The following is a 21,797-nucleotide window of genomic DNA, read 5'->3' as shown; positions in this document are numbered from 1 at the left end:
CCGGCTCTGGGCCTTTTAGACGCCTGGGCCACGGCCTAAGGGCCGTCTCGTTTAGGGAAGGAACTCTGGGAACCCCGCCTCCCGGACACTCCAAACACACAGGGCGACAGATGTGTCTGCCTGCACTAAGGCCACAGGCCTGCCGGGACCCTCGTCCTTCCAGTTCTCAGGGGGACAGCCACCCCCAGCCCCCTTGCCCGAGGCCGGCGCTGAGCCGAGTAGCCCTCCCGCAGCTCCTGCTCAGTTCCAAGGCGGCAAGAGGAGCCCCTGGCGTCAGCACTGCCGCAGGTACCGGCCAACGTGCACTCGCCCTGGGGGAGGCACACCCCCACCAGGCCCTCAATCGCCTTTACTGGCCACCACGGGGCCCCCGTAAGTTCTGCGTCCCATCAAGAGCCCACTCCCTGGAGGCCCTGGTCAGCACCGGGTCTACGCTGGTATCAGGGCATCCAGGGTCAATGGGGTGCAAGGCCGTGCGTGGCTGTGGCATGGGGAGCAGGGGCCCCGAGCGGCCTCCACTCCATGCCTGAGGGTAAGCAGCCCTTCATATCCAGGGGGCAGCGGGCAGCAGGCTCGGGCGCCCACCCCAGCCGGCTCACCCTGCGCCCAGAGCTGCCCCGAAGGCCCTCCCTGGCTGTGAGTGCACATGAGTGCTCAACACGGCCAGTGCTGTGTGCTCAGCCGCCCCCCACCCTGGGGCAGGAGGTGATGGACAGGCTGACCTCACCCCTGTGTCACCCAGTCCAGCCTCAGCTTCTTCCGTCAGCTCTCACCCCTCGCCTCTGCCCTCTAGCCGCCCGCTTGCCCTCCCAGCCTCTCAGGCCACCCTGCGTCTTTGCTAAGGCATGACCCCTGCAGGACCCGCCCTCCCTCCCCTTACGCCCACCCGCACTTGGGGCCCGGGGCTTCTGACCCCTCTGCAGACCAGCTCAGTGTCCGCGGACGGCCAGCCTGAACTCTCACTGCGCGCAATGCAGAGCGCAGACGCACGACAGAGTGGGGCTTCCTCCTGCCTGAGAGGTGCCCTCTGACCTGTGGCCTGTGTGGCCTGCAGGGGCCTGGGGGGCGGGGCAGCTGCATGAGGGGCAGTCGCTGTCGCTGAGGAGGACGCAGGCTCGGAGCCTCGAAAGGGAGTGTGTTAATCTAACTACAGAAAAAAGTACACGCACAGCAACGAACCACCAGAACCAATGTCAAAAGGTAAATGGAAAAATGGGAAACATATTTACAATCCGTATCACAATGGAAGGGCCAATTTCCTTAAGATGTAAAGAGCCCCGAAGTATCAATACAAAAACAAAAACCACTCCTCAGAAATACGGACAAAGGACATACCCAAAGATACTCAACCTCGCTCACTCCTGGTGAGAAATGCAAATCCCACTACAGTGAACACGGCTGGTGGTCCCAGTGACAGCCTCCAGGGATCCTGGCCTCTGAACCATGACCCCCAGGGTGAGCTGACCTCAGGGACTTGACGCCTCCAGTAGCCAGCAAAAATGCTGCTCCTGGGACCCATCTTGCTAGCAGATGGTCTCCTTCTCCGACCCCACCCCTGGATGAAGCTGCCATGCTGGACATGCCCAAGGGGAAGGGATGAAGACCTCAGCACGCTGACCCCTCGGCTGCAGCATCACGACACCTGAAGCCGAAACCCAGCTCTGCTGACTGCTGTCCCACAGCAGCCGTGGGGCACAGGGGCTGCTTAAGCTCTGAGCCCCGGGACAGCTCATTCCCTGGAGCAGAGACCACAGCACACAGTGTACGATCCATTGCCAGGTCATGAAAGATCACAGAGGCTGTGATCTTAAGGGAGGTGGGAGCAGCCCCACGTCCATCATGGTTACGGACGCCTGTGCCCTTTGACCCAGCAGCTCTACCTGCAGCAATCCGTCCACTCCTTCACCCAGACGTGTAAAGAACGTGGCACTGTCAGCAGTGCTGCTCTAAGCTGTTAAGGGCTGACTTGTGTGCCCCTCCCCAATCCCCAGCATCTCAGAATGGGACTGTATTTGGAGATAGGAAGCTGGAAGTGGGGGGGTGGCCCCGATCCAATAGGTCCTTATAGTCAGAGGAGACTCGGACAGAGACAGACAGAGGGACGACCACGTGAGGACACAGGAAGGAGACGGCCATCTACACGCCAAGGAGAGAGGCCCTGCTGACGCCTGGATCTCAGACATCCAGCCTCCAGGACAGGAGAATAAATGTTTGTTGTTTAAAGCACCCCATCTGTGGTACTTTGTTACAGGAGCCCAAGCAAACTAACATAGTTGTGAAACTTAAACATCAGAGGAAACATGGTGAATAAACTCTGGTGTGTCTGCCTGATGGAATACTGAACAACCATTAAAAAAAAGGAAGCTCTTGGGACTTCCCTGGTGGTCCAGTGGTAAAGAATCCACCTTCCATTGCAGGGGACACAGGTGCCATCCCTGGTCAGGGAACTAAGAACCCACATGCCGCGGAGCAACTAAGCCTGCGCGCCACAACTACTGAGCTTGTGCACCTCAACTAGAGAGCCCACGCCCTCTGGAGCCCGCGTGCCACAACTAGAGAAAACCCGCATGCCACAACTAGAGAGAAGCCCGTGTGCTGCAACTAAGACCCGATGCAGCCAAAAATAAATAAAATTAAAAAAAATAAATTGATCTTTTTAAAAAAAGGAAACTCTTAACATATTTACAAAGAATAACCTGAGATACACTGTAAAGTGAAAAAAGCAAAACACACAACAGTTTGTATGTGCCACCACGTGGGTAAAAGGGTGAGAGGAATGCACAGAGGCAGACGAGGAGGTGCAGGTCCTGGCTGCCCTGGAGAAGCGAGAGCCTGGGGACAGGCAGGGAGCACGTCCTGTCCCCGTGCACATGCTGACCTTTCGGGCACGTGAATGCTTTACTTTTCCAGAAAAACAAATGTATTAAAAAAAAAAAAAAAAAAGTGCAGCCTCTGGGCTCACGGAGTCTCATTCAACCGCGGAGGTAGAGGCAACGCCCCGGGAAGTGATGTTGGGGGCAGCGGCCCAGGAAAGGCTCCGAGGGACACAGGAGGGGAGGCCCAGGTGAGGCCGCGGAGCAGCAGGACCCACCCCTCGGACCATGACTTAAGCCAGCTGATCACGCTGTTCCATCCCCTCTGCCTCCATGTGGCTTTGACGTGGGACGTGCCTCCCATCTGGCCGGGGAGAGGCTGGGGAGAGGCTGGGGAGCTAGTCCCCAGGTAAGTTTCCTTGCACTTAAGGAGGAACCAGAACACGGTCTGCTTCTCTCCCCCTGGACACGACGTGCCTCTAGGACAAAGCTGACCTGTGGAGGCTGACTAGCAGGATTTGGGAAGATGCCGGGTCCTCGGACACATCGTTGGCTGGTGGTGACACCACTTTCCAACCCCGGAATCGCCCTATCCTGGAAACCTCATTTTGGGAGATGATATATTTTCTTCTTACTTACCCCACTGTAAGTCCGGTTTTCTGGTACCTGTGGCTACAACCATCCTGATACAGCCAGGTGAGCTCAGGATGTTCAGATGCATTTTAGGAGGTTGGGCTTTATCCCAGAGGCAGTAGGCAAGTGCACAGAGATTTAAAACTTGGGGAGAGCTGCACTGTGGGGCTGCTTGGCCGGGCCCTGCCCCCAGGCATGGGAAAGAAACACTAGAACGGGTATCTCTAATTCTTATCTGAGTGGCAGCTTTTGTATAAGTTCTTAAACATCAGCACAGAACTACCTGTGATGGAGTATCGACGAGAATAAGAACGTCGGCCACAAACCCTCGTGGGCGAGGCCCAAGTCCAAGGCCCCGGCACCGCATGTCACAGCCCTCCCGGGAGCCCGACCTGGGCAGTTCTCCCTTAGCTCTGGTTTAAGAGGAGAAAACCAGGAATACGGGGTGGCCTGTGCCAGTGACAAAGGTCAGACGCAAACCCAGCTTGTTCTGCTCTGGAGTCTGGGCTCCAAGCCACACAGTGTTCTGTTACCTGCCGCTCAAAGTGCAACTTATAAACCAGCGTGTGTGTGCAGGGGACTTATACATACTTGTCTGTAAATATACAAACACGCATGTATCAATGAATGTGTGTATAAACATGCACATGTACGTGATCTACACACGCGCGTCCGTATCTATCAGTAAGCACATGTGCATGTGCAGGGGATACATGCTCGGTGGTGTTATACTGAACACACAATGAAATTAGGCTTTTTGAAAATCGCGGCACAGAGAACAGACGTCAGGGAGACAGGGTCAGGCGGGTGGCGAGGAGGCTGGCGGCCTTCAGGTGGAAGAGGGAATTCTTGGGGGAGGTCTGCAGCATGTGAACTTCGGGGACGCGGAAGCCAGGCCCCAAGGTGCTCTGGAAGCTACAGCCGTGTGACTCACCACCGGGTAAAGAAGGATATGGGGCCGCAGGGCACCAGGTCACTGGAGGAAGGAGAGGGCTGAGGGGTCTGGGGATCACAAAGACCAAACGGGGGCCTGGGGCTGAGTCACACCAGGGCAGGGACTCTGGCGTGACACATAGCCATGCTGGGGTCTGAGCAGGTCTGGGAGGAACCTGGAAAGGCAGCTGGCCGTCACCAGTGCTGTGACGCTACGAGGAACTGGACTGCATGGGCTGGAAGGGTCACTGAGGACCCCAGGTGGCAGGGGAGGGGCAGGCAGGTAGTGCAGTGAAGTAGGTGCAGACCGAGGGATGGTGGGGACCGTGGACACCGAGAGGGCAGTGACCACTAACTGTGGCTGTGAGGGAATGTGGGTCCAGTGTTGGAAGAGTTGCCAGATTTTCAAGGGAAAACAGGAACTTGAATTTTTATGTGACATCTCGATTTTTAAGTGTTGGTCTTAAAAATTTTAAAGCACCAGCCTTACAGCGAAGTGGCAGACTGAGACTCAAACCCTGACTGGTTCCAAATCAGTGAGGGGCAGGCCTAAGCTCCCTGGGCACGGAGCGCCTGCAGCAAGAGGGGCAGAGGCTGCCGCTCCTCCCGGCTCACCATTCCAGGCAGTCTGTGTTCTCAGCTCCTTGCCAACCAACAGTGACGACCTGGCCACTAGTGGCTTCAAGTATTCTTAGGTACCACGCCCTTCCAGGGAGGACTTCTGCCAATCATGCTGACGAAAGAATGAGGCTTTTGATGCTCAAAGAACAAGAAAGGGATGGTGGGCTTCCCTGGTGGCGCAGTGGTTGGGAGTCCGCCTGCTGATGCAGGGGACGCAGGTTCGTGCCCCGGGCCAGGAAGATCCCACATGCCGCGGAGTGGCTGGGCCCGTGAGCCATGGCCGCTAAGCCTGCACGTCCGGGGCCTGTGCTCCGCAACGGGAGAGGCCACAACAGTGAAAGGCCCGCGTACCGCCAAAAAAAAAAAAAAAAAAAAGGGGCCCTGCACACACCGGCGGCAATGGCGCTGTTCTGGCCCTCCATCTCCTCTTCAATGAGGAGTGGGGTCGGCGGTGGTGGGGTCCGCCATGAAGCCGCTGGCCTAGAACCCTCTGAGCGGACTGCGCCGCTCTGTCCCAACGCCCACAGTGAGGGACGCAGAAAGCTTTTTTTTTTTTTTTTTTTTTTTTTAAGAGCACATTTACAAAGGATTGACTGCCAAGGGCCTCCCTCCCCTCTAAGTACAGAATCTTGCCGGAAAATGAAACGGAGCTGACAGATAAAGAGCCAGTAACCTGATACCATTTAAGCACCTGGATCATGCCAGGCCTGAAACCCAGCCCCTCAGATATTTCAATTATATGAGCTAATAATTATCTCTTAAAACTTAACCTGGGTTAAAGTTAGTCTCTGACATCAGTAACTAAAAGAATCTTGCCCAAATTATAGAAAAATGGTATTTGAGAAGGTCCTGCCCCTTGTCCCCAAGCTGGACACAATGTGTACCTGCCTACTCCCTAGGCTGACATTAGACAGTACCCCACCCCCACCACCCCCATTTAGTCCCCTCTTACCTGGAAATAGTTCAAAAGGATGCCTGCCCCAGACAGTCCCAGGCCTGCAAACAGGAAGGGCACTGCCACCTGGAGGCCAATGGACAAGGTGGTCTCCCTGCTGAGCTCAGGCCCCAGGGGTTTACGGGCCACCCTTTGGCTCTCAGGGACACTCAGCAGTCCATCTTCCGAGGCTTCAGGGAGTCTTCCTGTGCTGAGGCCGTGCAGCAGGCCCAGCTCTTCTGGCCTCCGCTGTCGGGTCTCTGTCCCGTCCATCTGAGTACAGCTAAGCCCCTGGCAGCCTTAATCTGGGAGACATAAAGCAACAGGGGTTGTAGGGCAGAGTTCCTGACCCCCATGGGGCTGACAGCCTGTAGGTTTTCACACCCTTCTGTACAGCAGAGGCTGCATCATCCTGGCTAATCCACAGCCCTTCCCTTGGAGCCTGCTCCACATGGCCTCCTGCAACCTGGATTTACAACAGTTTTTAATTTAATATGCACATGTTTGGGGAAAAAGTACATACAGAAGTGAACATTAAATATATATGCACTGGAGTCAGCAAAACTGGAGGTATTAGGACTTCTGAAAATTCTTTCCTCCATAAAAGCAACAAGAAAACTGACAAAAACTGTCAGCATCTTCTTTTTCAGAAATATGGATATTAATCAAAGGCTTGCAGCAACATATTTCTTCAAGAAAAAATGCTGAATCTCAGCACAAACAGCCACAGAGTGATGCCCACGATGTTTGTAATGCTTTAACTTGCCTTAGTCCCATCCCCTGCTCTCCAGCTCTGCAGCAGCCTTAAAGACCAACTGCCTGGAAAGATCAGAATGGGCCAGAGCTTTTTCAAAGCCTCGTTCCCAAATAACTGTCACTATTGGACATCAGGTAGCTCACTAGAAGACGCCAGCTGCAGACTCTCTGTATTTCACCTGACTTGTGGTTTGCTTCGTATAAAAAGCCTTTTCCCTTTTTGGCTGCCTGGGGCAGTAGATAATAGTTGGGGTTAACAACACACTAGCCAAAAAGCCTAAAAGGAAAAGCTGCAGAATGAGATGCCTACGTGGGTTTTGAAAAGGTCCCATACAATCCCAGGACACTAGAAGGCCACTGGCGTTGCGCTGTGCACATGCTCAGGAAATACCCGAGGAGACCCAAGCTCTCACCTCTGGCTGATCTGAAGGCTCAGTACAAGCAGGAAGTGAAGGCTAAGGTAGGGCTACCAACTACCTAAGTAAGGGTTGAAGGGATGCCCTGACATGCACACAGGGCCCCTTTGGCAAGGACTGGGAGACCCGTCAGCACCAGGCATGGCGTTCAAGGAAATCTCCACCAATCACTAAGCAGAGGCTTCAGTGCCACATACAACAGAGAAAACAGACTAAAGAATTAGTTCGGACAAGTCATGAAACAAACAACAGCTACAATAAGCAGCAATAACAAGAAGCCCTGAGAAAAAGAGGGGAGAAACTGATTTCCAGAGGTGCCACATTATTTTATTTTAAATGTCCAGACTAACTAGACAAAAGCTTTAAATCAGCTATTTAAAATATGTTCAGCCTTTCTGCTCCTGGACGCCGCCAAGTCAGCATTGTTGACGTCTCCCCCCCGCCCCCACTGCCGTCATGTCTAAGTCAGAGTCACCCAAAGAGCCCAAACAGCTGCGGAAGCCCTTCATCAGAGGTCTGAGCTTTGAAACAACCGATGAGAGTCTGAGGAGCCATTCTGAGCAGCGGGGAGTGCTCACAGGCTGTGTGGTAATGAGGGATCCAAACGCCAAGTGCTCCAGAGGCTTTGGGTTTGTCACATATGCCACAGTGGAGGAGGTGGATGCGGCCATGAATGCAAGGCCACACAAGGTGGATGGAAGAGTTGTGGAACCAAAGAGGGCCGTCTCAAGAGAAGATTCTCAAAGACCTGGTGCCCACTTAACTGTGAAAAAGATTTTTGTTGGTGGCATTAAAGAAGACACTGAAGAACATCATCTAAGAGATTATTTTGAACAGTCTGGGAAAATTGAAGTGACTGAAATCATGACTGATCGAGGCAGGGGCCAAAAGGGAGGCTTTGCTCTCATAACCTTTGACGACCATGACTCTGTAGACAAGACTGTCAGTCAGAAATGCCACACTGTGAATGGCCACAGCTGTGAAGTAAGGAAAGCCCTATCTAAGCAAGAGATGGCTAGTGCCTCATCCAGCCAAAGAGGTTGCAGTGGTTCTGGAAACTTTGGTGGTGGTCGTGGAGGTGGTTTTGGTGGGAGTGACAACTTTGGTCGTGGAGGAGACTTCAGTGGCCGAGGTGGCTTTGGTGGCAGCCGCGGTGGTGGTGGCTATGGTGGCCATGGGGATGTCTATAATGGGTTTGGTAATGATGGAAGCAATTTTGGAGGTGGTGGAAGCTACAATGATTTTGGCAGTTACAACAATCAATCTTCAAATTTTGGATCCACGAAAGGAGGAAACTTTGGAGGCAGGAGTGCTGGCCCCTATGGTGGTGGAGGCCAATACTTTGCCAAACCCCGAAACCAAGGTGGCTATGGTGGTTCCAGCAGCAGCAGTAGCTATGGCAGCGGCAGAAGGTTTTGATGACTGCCAGGAAACAAAGCTTAGCAGGAGACGAGAGCCAGAGAAGTGACAGGGAAGCTACCGGTTACAACAGGTTTGTGAACTCAGCCAAGCACAGTGGTGGTGGGGCCTAGCTGCTACAAAGAAGACATGTTTTAGACAATATTCATGTGTATGGGCAAAAAAACTCGAGGACTGTATTTGTATAACAGGTTATTTTAGTTTCTGTTCTGTGGAAAGTGTAAAGCATTCCAACAAAGGGTTTTAATGTAGATTTTTTTTTCACCCATGCTGTTGATTGCTAAATGTAATAGTCTGATCATGACGCTGAATAAATGTGTCTTTTTAAAAAAAAAATAATAATAAATAAATAAATAAAATATGTTCAAAGAACTTAAGGAACCATGTCTAAAGAAGGAAAGCGTGTACAGGCATCCTCAGTAAGATGAACAGCTCTTTCTCATCAGACATCATGGAGCCAGAAGAACTCAAGAAGCCATAACATGTTGAAAGTGCTTGAAGAGTTCTATGGGCAGCAAAATTATCCTTCAAAAATGAAGGCGAAATTGATTTTCTGATAAACGAAAAGAGAGAATTTGTCACTAGCACATCTGCCCTAGGGGAAATACCAAAGGGAGACTTTGAGGCTGAAATGAAAGGACCCAGACAGCTGTTTGTCCACATGAAGGAATAAAGAGCATTAGCAAGGGTAACTAATAGGCATATTTTACAAAACAGTGTAGGCGTTATTTTTTTGTTAGTAACTCTTTTCTTGTATCTGATTTAAAGACAACTGCATAATGCAGTAGTTATAAATCAGTGTTGATGGGCACACAATGTAGAAGGATGCAACTTGTACAACAGTAAGGCCACAAAAGGGTGGGCACAGAGCTATATACGAACAAAATGTGTATATACTAGTAAATCAAGGTGCTATTAATTTGAGTTAAAAATAACTATATATATTATATATACATATCTTATAAATATCTCATATATATAAATACAGTGATAAAGGTTAGGGCACACTAGAAAATACATGAGATCTAGTACAAAAGAAGGCAGTAATGGAGAATAAAGGAACAGAAAGAACCATAAGACATAGAAAACAAAGCACTCCAACCCAGCAACAGCAAAATACATATATATATTATCAAGTACACATGGAACATTCTCCAGAATGGACCATACATCTGGGAGAAAACAAGTCTCAAATTTAAAAGGAGTGAAATCATACAAAGTATGTTCTCCAACCACAATGGAATGAAATTAGAAACAAATAACAGAAGAAAATTTGGGAAATTACAAATATGTGCAAATTAAAAAACACACTCAAATAACTGATGGGTCAAAGAAGAACACACAAAAGAAATCAGAAAATTATTTGAGAGAAATAAAAATACAACATACCAAAACTTATGGAATGCTGGGAAGACAGTGTTTAGAGGAAAATTTATATCTGTAAGTACCAATGTTAAAAAAGAAGAGCTCAAATAAATAATCTTTCACCTTAAGAAAAATAATGAAGAAGAGCAGAATCACCACCACCCCCCTGAAAAAATAGAGTGGGAAGGGCTTCCCTGGTGGCGCAGTGGTTGAGAGTCAGCCTGCCGGTGCAGGGGACATGGGTTCGTGTCCCGGTCCGGGAGGATCCCACATGCCGCGGAGAGGCTGGGCCCGTGAGCCATGGCCGCTGAGCCTGTGTGTCCGGAGCCTGTGCTCCGCAACGGGAGAGGCCACAACGGTGAGACACCCGCATACAGCTTAGAGTGATAGTAAGTGGAACAAAGAATAGAAAAACAATAGGGAAAACCAACAAATACAAAGGTTGGGTCTTTGGAAAGATCGAAAAACTGGACAAACCTTTAGCTGACCAAGAAAAAAAGAGAAAAGACTCAAATACTTAAGAGGGAACATTACTTCCAAACTTATAAATTTTAAAATAATTATGAGGGAATACGATGAACGACTGTATGCCAACAAATCAGAAAACCCAGATGAAATGGACAAATTCCTAGTAACACACAAACTCAAGAAAAAAACATTTTTTAAACTAAAAGACCTATAGCAAGAGATTGCATTAATAATAAAAATATTCTCATAAAGAAAAGTCCAAGGTCAGACAACTTCAGTAGCGAATATAAAGCATGCAGGTTGGAAAGGAAGAGGTAAAACTACCTCCATTTAGAAATGGCATGATCTTGTACATAGAAAATCCTAAGGAATACATACACATACACACACACACACACACACACACACACAACTGTTACAGCTAATCAACAAGTAAAGGTTGTAGGATACAAAACTGATACAAAGAAGTTAAGTTTTATTTCTATACACTAGCAATGAACAATCCAAAAATTAAGGAAACAGTAGTACCTGCAATAATATCAAAAAGCATAAAATACTTAAGAACACATTACACAAAAGAAGTTTAAAACTTTTACCTTGAAAACTGCAAAACATTGTTGAAAGAAAGTTTTACAAACCTAACAAATGGAAAGATAGTCCATGTTCATGTGCTGGAAGAGTGAACACTGTTAAGATGGGAGCACTCTTCAAAGTGATCTACAGGTTCAGTGCAATCCCTGTCCAATTTCCAGTGACCTACTTTGGAGAAAATGACATGATGATCCTGAAATTCATATGGAAATGCAAGGGACCCAGAATCCTAAACAAACTTGGAAGAAAGAACAAAGTTGGAGAACACACACTTTAGGATTTCAAAACCTAACTATGAAGCTAGAGTAATCAAGACCATGTAGTACTGGGGTAAGACTAGAAATACAGATCAATGAAACAGAACTGGGAGTCCGTAGATAAACCCGTGCATCTACAGTCAATTCATTTTCAACAAGGATGCCCACACTATTGAAGGTGGAAAGAACAGTCCTTTCAACAAATGGTGCTGAGACGACAGGACATCCACATGCACAGGAACGAATTTGGTTCCTTACCTCAAATCACATACAAAAACTAACCCAGAAGGGGTCAGAGACCTAACCTAAGAGCTAAAACTATAAAACACATAGGAGAAAACATAGGTGAAAACACAGTGACCTTGGATTAGGCTTCAGTTTCTTAGATGTGACATCTAAAGTACAAGCAACCAAAGAAAAATTAGGTAAAATTGACTTCATCAAAATTTCAAAGTTTTATATTTCAAAGAACACTATCAAGAAAGTAAAAAGACAACCTGCAAAATGAGAGAGGACATTTGCCAATCATATATCTGATTAGGATCTAGTTTCCAGAATATAAAAAGAACACGTACAACTCAACAATAAACCCAATTTAAACATTGGCAAGGAAGTTGAATAGACATTTCTCCAAAAAAAGATACACAATGGCCAATAAGCAAGCACATTAAAAGATGCTCAACATTAGTTGTTTGGAAAATGCAAGTCAAAACCACATTAAGAAACCACTTAGCATAATGTTTTCAAGGTTCTTCCATGTGGTTGCACAAATCAGTACTGCACTCCTTTTTACAGCTAAGTAACATTCCATCATGTGGCTGGACCACATATTCTATATCCTCTCCTCAGGTGACGGACATCTGGGCTGTTTCCACTTTGGGCTGTTAGGAATAATGCTGCTCTGAACATTCTTATGCAAGTCTCTGTGGACATGGGTTTTCTGTTCTACTGAACTGTACATTTTAAAGGGTGAATTTTTGGTATGTGATTTATATCTCAATAAAAAGTATGAATCATTTGTGGAATAAGGTCAAGCAGCAGAACACCCTCAGCCTCCACAGACTCTCTGAAATCCCTACTCCCTGCCAGAATAGTGCTAACTCGAGACATGATCACACCTCAGCTTGTTCTATTTCTCCTTTACTTTTACCAACTATGACTACAGCGCTAAACAAGAGATGGTCCTCTCCCTTTACTCTTTTTTTTGGGGGGGGCGGGGGCTGCGCCACGCATGGCTTGTGGGATCTTAATTCCCCGACCAGGGATTGATCCCAGGCCCTCGGCAGTGAAAGTGCAGAGTCCTAACCACTGGACCGCCAGGGAATTCCTGATAGTCATCTCCCTTATCCACGACTTCAGTTACCTGAGGTCAACCATGGTCCAAAAGTAATGGAAAATTCCAGAAAGAAGTTCTAAATTGCGTGCTGTTCTAAGCAGTGTGACGAAAGCTCGCACTGTTCAGCTTTGTTCTGCTGGGGACATGAATCATCTCTTTGTCTGGCATATCCACCCGTTGGTCACTCACTTAGCAGCCTTGTAGGTTACCAGATCCACTGCCATGGTATTACAGCACTTGTGTTCAAGTCACCCTTATTTTACTTAATAATGGCCCCAAAGCACAAGCGTAGTCATGCTGTGCCTAATTTATAAATTAAACTTCATCACAGGTATGCATGTACAGGAAGAAACAGAGTATATGCAGGGTTCAGCACACCCATGGTTTCAGGCATCCACGGGGGTCTTGGGACGTAGCCCCCATGGGTAAGGGGGGAGCCCACAGCAGTGTTTTGCTCACTCTGCAATTTAGATCAATAAGATCACACTCTTTATTCTTTTCATGTCTTGTTTCTTTCACTGGACATTACATTTCTGAGATTCAGCCACATTGCTGAATCTGTTTCATTTTATTGTTATACAGAAAGCAACCGCATGAATATGCCACAATCCATTCACCTGTTCTACGCTTGAGGGACCGTCCAACTTACTTTCCCTTCCAAAATAAAAACCTGATTGCTTTTATTACACAAGTACCGTGTTCATGAAAAATAAGATTTACACAATACAAAAAGGTACAGATAAGTTTAAGTCCTCAACAATGTTACTGCTCCAAGATCACTAATGCTAAGTCTAGTGTATATCCTTCCAATGCACACATACACATATATATACACAGTGCACACATACACATATCCTTCGAATGTACACACACACGTATCCTTCGAATGTACACACATACACACAGTGTACACATACCCATATCCTTTGAATGTACACACACAGTGTACACATACACATATATATACACCGTGTACACAAACACATATATATACACAATGTACACACACATACATTGTACACATACACATATCCTTCTAATGTACACACAGTGTACACATACACATATATATACACCATGTACACACATATATATACACCATGTACACATACATATATATACACAATGTACACGTACATGTATCATTCCAATGTACACATACACATATATATACAGTGCACACATACACATATCCTTCGAATGTACACACACACATACACACATTGTACACATACACATATCCTTCTAATGTACACACAGTGTACACATACACATACACCATGCACACATACATATACGCAATGTACACATACACATATACACACACAATGTACACATACACATATACACACACAATGTACACATACACATATATATACACAATGTACACATGCACACATATATACACAATGTACACATACACATATATACACAATGTACACATAAACACACACTCTCACACTCATACTGTATTTTTTTTTAAATCAACATTCTAGATCCTGGGTGTTTTTTTAATATAAAATGTATACACCTTTCCACCTCTCTCTTCAGTAGAGATGTCTTTATGCCTTCTCTTGTCACCCTCGATAGCTGACCCCAGACAGTTTCAGGTGAGGAATGAGGTGGTGGGCTTACTGCACCCAGCTGCTGGTAAACTGTTATCCCAGAAGATTTATAGCTTCAGGAAGAGCAGAGGCACGTGGCTACCTGTTTAACATGCAGCCCCTCCCCAGGGGCAGGGGCACACTGTGGGCAGCAGAGGGGTGCCCAGGGCACAATGAACGGAGGCAAAGGGGAGCCCCTCGCCTCCAGCCTGCAGAACTGGGGCCGGGGCAGGCTTTGCTTGGCTCAAAGAGGCAGCAAACCACTGAACAAGTCTGGGCGTTACTTATTCCCACCTGCCCTGCACCTCCTGCCAACCAGCCCAGGGACGCCCGCTGCTCTGCCCACCCGCAGGGGCTGCCCTCACTGGGGGCCCAAGCCCTGGTCCTTCATAAGGGCTGGAACCCACTTCCACCCTCCGTGGCCTTCGGGCCCTCGACCCTCTAAGCCCGACCCCTTCCTTTAAATTCCTGCCACACTCCTGGTGATGCTGGTCATCTGAGCCAGGATGCCAGGTCAGGCCATGGTGCAGAGGTGGTAGTGGAGGGGGAGGAGGGGTCCAGGCCTGCCCCACGGAGCACCGCCCGTGCTCCAAACCCGCTGGCGGGATCTCGGGTCCCCACTCTGCATTCTACCTGGCAACCAAAAGAGGGAGGACGCTGAGCCGACACGGTTATGGGCCCAGGGCCTCAGGGCTGTATCCCTCACAACGACCCGAAGAGCGCTGCTTAAAGGAGCTCCAGAGACGGGTGCGAGCTGTGGCTAACAGCGCGGACCCCAGAGACGGGCATGAGATGGTAAGGCTGCTGCTGCCGCCACCAAGAAGCCTGTGTGTGAGCACAGGTCACTCTCCACACCTCCCTTCTGGGGAGCCTGTGCAGCCCGCCACTGCCAGGGTCCCAGGATCCAGGGACAACTTCCCCGGGAGAACGCACGGCGCGCCTCGTGCTGGTGCAACGTCACGCCGACCTCTGCCACCGCAGGCTCGCCCCCCATCCGCACCCCTCCCTCCCCCCGGCCTGAGTGAGCCAGAGCCCCCGAATCAGCGGCTCCTTTAACCCCGTCCTGTCTGAGCGAAGAACAGACGTCCTCCGGCGACCTACACGCAGAGGCGGGGCCGAATCCAAAGCTGAGCCCCAGGAGCTGTGCGAACAAAGAAGAGAAAGGGGAATCTCTCCCAGCAGCCTCAGGAGCAGCGGATTAAAGCTCCACAATCAACTTGATGTACCCTGCATCTGTGGAATACATGAATAGACAACGAATCATCCCAAATTGAGGAGGTGGACTTTGAGAGCAAGATTTATTATTTTTCCCCTTTTCCTCTTTTTGTGAGCGTGTATGTGTATGCTTCTGAGTGAGATTTTGTCTGTATAGCTTTGCTTTCACCATTTGTCCTAGGGTTCTATCCGTCCGTTTTGTTTTTTTCTGTTTTTTTACTTAAAAAATTTTTTTTCTTAATAATTTTTTTAATTTTAATAACTATTTTATATAATTTATTTTAATTACTTTATTTTATTTCATTTTATCCTCTTTCTTTCTTTCTTTCTTTCTTTCTACTTTTTCTCCCTTTTATTCTGAGCTGTGTGGATGAAAGGCTCTTGGGGCTGCAGCCAGGAGTCAGTGCTGTGCCTCTGAGGTGGGAGAGCCAACTTCAGGATACTGGTCCAAAAGAGACCTCCGAGCTCCACGTAATATCAAATGGCGAAAATCTCCCAGAGATCTCCATCTCAACACCAGCACCCAGCTTCACTCAACGACCAGCAAGCGACAGTGCTGGACACCCTATGCCAAACAACTAACAAGACAGGAACACAACCCCACCCATTAGCAGAGAGGCGGCCTAAAATCATAATAAGTCCACAGACACCCCAAAACACACCACCAGATGTGGACTTAACCACCAGAAAGACAAGATCCAGCCTCATCCACCAGAACACAGGCACTAGTCCCCTCCACCAGAAAGCCTACACAACCCACTGAACCAACCTTAGCCACTGGGGACAGGCACCAAAAACAACGGGAACTACGAACCTGCAGCTTGCAAAAAGGAGACCCCAGACACAGTAAGATTATCAAAATGAGAAGACAGAAAAACACACAGCAGGTGAAGGAGCAAGATAAAAACCCACCAGACCTAACAAATGAAGAGGAAATAGGCAGTCTAGCTGAAAAAGAATTCAGAATAATGATAGTAAAGATGATCCAAAATCTTGGAAATAGAGAAAATGCAAGAAACATTTAACAAGGACCTAGAAGAACTAAAGATGAAACAAGCAACGATGAACAACACAATAAATGAAATTAAAAATACTCTAGAAGGGATCAATAGCAGAATAACTGAGACAGAAGAACGGATAAGTGACCTGGAAGATAAAATAGTGGAAATAACTACTGCAGAGCAGAATAGAGAAAAAAGAATGAAAAGAACTGAGGACAGTCTCAGAGACCTCTGGGACAACATTAAACGCACCAACATTCGAATTATAGGGGTTCCAGAAGAAGAAGAGAAAAAGAAAGGGACTGAGAAAATATTTGAAGAGATTATAGTTGAAAACTTCCCTAATATGGGAAAGGAAATAGTTCATCAAGTCCAGGAAGCACAGAGAGTACCATACAGGATAAATCCAAGGAGAAACATGCCAAGACACATATTAATCAAACTGTCAAAAATTAAATGCAAAGAAAACATATTAAAAGCAGCAAGGGAAAAACAACAAATAACACACAAGGGAATCCCCATAAGGTTAACAGCCGATCTTTCAGCAGAAACTCTGCAAGCCAGAAGGGACTGGCAGGACATATTTCAAGTGATGGAGGAGAACAACCTACAACCAAGATTACTCTACCCAGCAAGGATCTCATTCAGATTGGATGGAGAAATTAAAACCTTCACAGACAAGCAAAAGCTGAGAGAGTTCAGCACCACCAAACCAGCTTTACAACAAATGCTAAAGGAACTTCTAGGCAAGAAATACAAGAGAAGGAAAAGACCTACAATAACAAACCCAAAACAATTAAGAAAATGGGAATAGGAACATACATATCGATAATTACCTTAAATGTAAATGGATTAAATGCTCCCACCAAAAGACACAGACTGGCTGAATAGATACAAAAACAAGACCCATATATATGCTGTCTACAAGAGACCCACTTCAGACCTACAGACACATACAGACTGAAAGAGAGGGGATGGAAAAAGATATTCCATGCAAATGGAAACCGAAAGAAAGCTGGAGTAGCAATTCTCATATCAGACAAAATAGACTTTAAAATAAAGACTATTAGAAAAGACAAAGAAGGACACTACATAATGATCAAAGGATCGATCCAAGAAGAAGATATAACAATTGTAAATATTTATGCACCCAACATAGGAGCACCTCAATACATAAGGCAAATACTAACAGCCATAAAAGGGGAAATCGACAGTAACACATTCATAGTAGGGGACTTTAACACCCCACTTTCACCAATGGACATATCATCCAAAATGAAAATAAATAAGGAAGCACAAGCTTTAAATGATACATTAAACAAGATGGACTTAATTGATATTTATAGGACATTCCATCCAAAAACAACAGAATATACATTTTTCTCAAGTGCTCATGGAACATTCTCCAGGATAGATCATATCTTGGATCACAAATCAAGCCTTGGTAAATTTAAGAAAATTGAAATTGTATCAAGTATCTTTTCTGACCACAACGCTATGAGACTAGATATCAATTACAGGAAAAGATCTGTAAAAAACACAAACACATGGAGGCTAAACAATACACTACTTAATAACAAAGTGATCACTGAAGAAATCAAAGAGGAAATCAAAAAATACCTACAAACAAATGACAATGGAAACACAATGACCCAAAACCTATGGGATGCAGCAAAAGCAGTTCTAAGAGGGAAGTTTATAGCAATACAATCCTACCTTAAGAAACAGGAAACATCTCAAATAAACAACCTGACCTTGCACCTAAAGCAATTAGAGAAAGAAGAACAAAAAAAACCCCAAAGTTAGCAGAAGGAAAGAAATCATAAAGATCAGATCAGAAATAAATGAAAAAGAAATGAAGGAAATGATAGCAAAGATCAATAAAGCTAAAAGCTGGCTCTTTGAGAAGATAAACAAAATTGATAAACAATCAGCCAGACTCATCAAGAAAAAAAGGGAGAAGACTCAAATCAATAGAATTAGAAATGAAAAAGGAGAAGTAACAACTGACACTGCAGAAATACAAAAGATCATGAGAGATTACTACAAGCAACTCTATGCCAATAAAATGGACAACCTGGAAGAAATGGACAAAGTCTTACAAATGCACAACCTGCCAAGACTGAATCAGGAAAAAATAGAAAATATGAACAGACCAATCACAAGCACTGAAATCGAAACTGTGGTTAAAAATTTTTCAACAAACAAAAGCCCAGAAGCAGATGGCTTCATAGGTGAATTCTATCAAACATTTAGAGAAGAGCTAACACCTATCCTTCTCAAACTCTTCCAAAATATAGCAGAGGAAGGAACACTCCCAAACTCATTCTACGAGGCCACCATCACCCTGATACCAAAACCAGACAAGGATGTCACAAAGAAAGAAAACTACAGGCCAATATCACTGATGAACATAGATGCAAAAATCCTCAACAAAATACTAGCAAACAGAATCCAACAGCACATTAAAAGGATCATACACCATGATCAAGTGGGGTTTATTCCAGGAATGCAAGGATTCTTCAATATACGCAAATCAATCAATGTGATGCACATTGAAGGAGAAAAACCATATGGTCATCTCAATAGATGCAGAGAAAGCTTTAGACAAAATTCAACACCCATTTATGATAAAAACCCTCCAAAAGTAGGCATAGAGAGAACTTTCCTCAACATAATAAAGGCCATATATGACAAACCCACAGCCAGCATCATCCTCAATGGTGAAAAACTGAAAGCATTTCCACTAAGATCAGGAAAAAGACAAGGTTGCCCACTCTCACCACTCTTATTCAACATAGTTTTGGATGTTTTAGCCACAGCAATCAGAGAAGAAAAGGAAATAAAAGGAATCCAAATCGGAAAAGAAGAAGTAAAGCTGTCACTGTTTGCAGATGACATGATACTATACAGAGAGAATCCTAAAGATGCTACCAGAAAACTACTAGAGCTAATCAATGAATTTGGTAAAGTAGCAGGATACAAAATCAATGCACAGAAATCTCTGGCATTCCTATACACTAATGATGAAAAATCTGAAAGTGAAATCAAGAAAACACTCCCATTTACCATTGCAACAAAAAGAATAAAATATCTAGGAATAAACCTACCTAAGGATACAAAAGACCTGTATGCAGAAAGAAACTAAAGATGATACAAATAGATGGAGAAATATACCATGTTCTTGGATTGGAAGAATCAACATTGTGAAAATGACTCTACTACCCAAAGCAATCTACAGATTCAATGCAATCCCTATCAAACTACCACTGGCATTTTTCACAGAACTAGAACAAAAAATTTCACAATTTGTATGGAAACACAAAAGACCCCAAATAGCCAGAGCAATCCTGAGAACGAAAAACGGAGCTGGAGAAATCAGGCTCCCTGACTTAGGACTATACTGCAAAGCTACAGTAATCAAGACTACATGGTACTGGCACAAAAACAGAAATACAGATCAATGGAACGGGATAGAAAGCCCAGAGATAAACCCATGCACATATGGTCACCTTATCTTTGATAAAGGAGGCAAGAATATACAATGAAGAAAGGACAGCCTCTTCAATAAGTGGTGCTGGGAAAACTGGACAGGTACATGTAAAAGTAGGAGATTAGATCACTCCCTAACACCGTACACAAAAATAAGCTCAAAATGGATTAAAGACCTAAATGTAAGTCCAGAAACTATCAAACTCTTAGAGGAAAACATAGGCAGAACACTCTATGACATCAATCACATCAAGATCCTTTTTGACCCACCTCCTAGAGAAATGGAAATAAAAACAAAAATAAACAAATGAGACCTAATGAGACTTAAAAGCTTTTGCACAGCAAAGGAAACCATAAACAAGACCAAAAGACAACCCTCAGAATGGGAGAAAATATTTGCAAATGAAGCAACTGACAGAGGATTAATCTCCAAAATTTACAAGCAGCTCATGCAGCTCAATAACAAAAAACCAAACAACCCAATCCAAGAATGGGCAGAAGACCTAAACAGACATTTCTCCAAAGAAGATATACAGACTGCCAACAAACACATGAAAGAATGCTCAACATCATTAATTAGAGAAATGCAAATCAAAACTACAATGAGATATCATCTCACACCAGTCAGAATGGCCATCATCAAAAAATCTACAAACAGTAAATGCTGGAGAGGGTGTGGAGAAAAGGGAACACTCTTGCACTGCTGGTGGGAATGTGAATTGGCACAGCCACTATGGAGAACAGTATGGAGGTTCCTTAAAAAACTACAAATAGAACTACCATATGACCCAGCAATCCCACTCTTGGGCATATACCCTGAGAAAACCATAATTCAAAAAGAGTCATGTACCAAAATATTCATTGCAGCTCTATTTACAGTAGCCTGGAGATGGAAACAACCTAAGTGTCCATCATCGGATGAATGGATAAAGAAGATGTGGCACATATATACAATGGAATATTACTCAGCCATAAAAAGAAACGAAATTGAGTTATCTGTAGTGAGGTGGATGGAGCTAGAGTCTGTCATACAGAGTGAAGTAAGTCAGAAAGAGAAAGACAAATACCGTATGCTAACACATATATATGGAATTTAACGGAAAAAATGTCATGAAGAACCTAGGGTTAAGACAGGAATAAAGACACAGACCTACTAGAGAATGGACTTGAGGATACGGGGAGGGGGAAGGGTAAGCTGTGACAAAGTGAGAGAGTGGCATGGACATATACACACTACCAAACGTAAAAGAGATAGCTAGTGGGAAGCAGCCGCGTAGCACAGGGAGATCAGCTTGGTGTCTTGTGACCACCTAGAGGGGTGGGATAGGGAGGGAGGGAGACGCAAGAGGGAAGAGATGGGAACATATGTGTATGTATAACTGATTCACTTTGTTATAAAGCAGAAACTAACACACCATTGTAAAGCAATTATACTCCAATAAAGATGTAAAAAAAAAAAAAGGAAGTTATGAGGACCAGTAAATGTGGAAAGCACTTACAAATGCATCTAGCTAAGTAATAAAAACAGACCATGACATTTTGAACATATACTGTGATTTTAATTATGTACTAATAAAAATGGTATGCATTAAAAAATCTAAAAAAAAAATTAAAAAAAATAACGACCCCACTCCCATGACATGTGGGGCGATTCTCTACCTCCTTAAGCTTCACCAGACCCCAGGACGGCCCGACCATTACTGCCCCAATGACCCCGGCCACGGCGGAGAGGGCCAGATAGGCAGCCCGCTGTCCCAGGCCCACCTCATCTGCTCAAGGACGCCCACCTGCAAGGTCTCCTCACCTCAGTTTCTCCCCTCAACCTCTGCAGGGTCGTCTGCTGGGAAAGGAACCTGCTCTAGGATTTGCCTCAAAAACAAGCTCCGCTGATCTCAACTTACCCCCTAGCTCTCAGTCCACTTCTCTCCCACCCTTCAGGACAC

General features: G+C 45.8%; 2 protein-coding genes across 4 annotated transcripts in view; one reads left to right on the top strand and one right to left on the bottom strand.

Moving 5' to 3' along the window:
* The window catches only part of SLC41A3 (solute carrier family 41 member 3), an 87,466-nt gene that overhangs the window by 54,033 nt on the left and 11,636 nt on the right, over positions 1-21,797 (bottom strand). For all 3 annotated transcript variants that reach the window (XM_081247204.1, XM_081247203.1, XM_081247205.1), the window contains exon 2: positions 5,953-6,239. In XM_081247204.1, the coding sequence (XP_081103330.1) occupies positions 5,953-6,207 (255 nt within the window). In that variant the 5' untranslated portion in view covers positions 6,208-6,239. The remainder of the gene's footprint in view (positions 1-5,952; positions 6,240-21,797) is intronic.
* On the top strand, positions 7,563-8,580 carry LOC308624430 (heterogeneous nuclear ribonucleoprotein A1-like; the record flags this gene model as incomplete). The annotated part of the gene is made up of 1 exon (XM_081247636.1): positions 7,563-8,580. One exon carries the CDS (start codon positions 7,563-7,565, stop codon positions 8,523-8,525), a length of 963 nt encoding a protein of 320 aa, XP_081103762.1. The 3' UTR covers positions 8,526-8,580.

This window comes from Mesoplodon bidens (assembly GCF_964165515.1).
Source record: "Mesoplodon bidens genome assembly, chromosome: 10".
In the NCBI taxonomy this organism is placed as follows: domain Eukaryota; kingdom Metazoa; phylum Chordata; class Mammalia; order Artiodactyla; family Ziphiidae; genus Mesoplodon; species Mesoplodon bidens.
The sequence above is the reverse complement of the archived record's forward strand: the minus strand, read 5'-3'. Positions and strand labels throughout refer to the sequence as shown.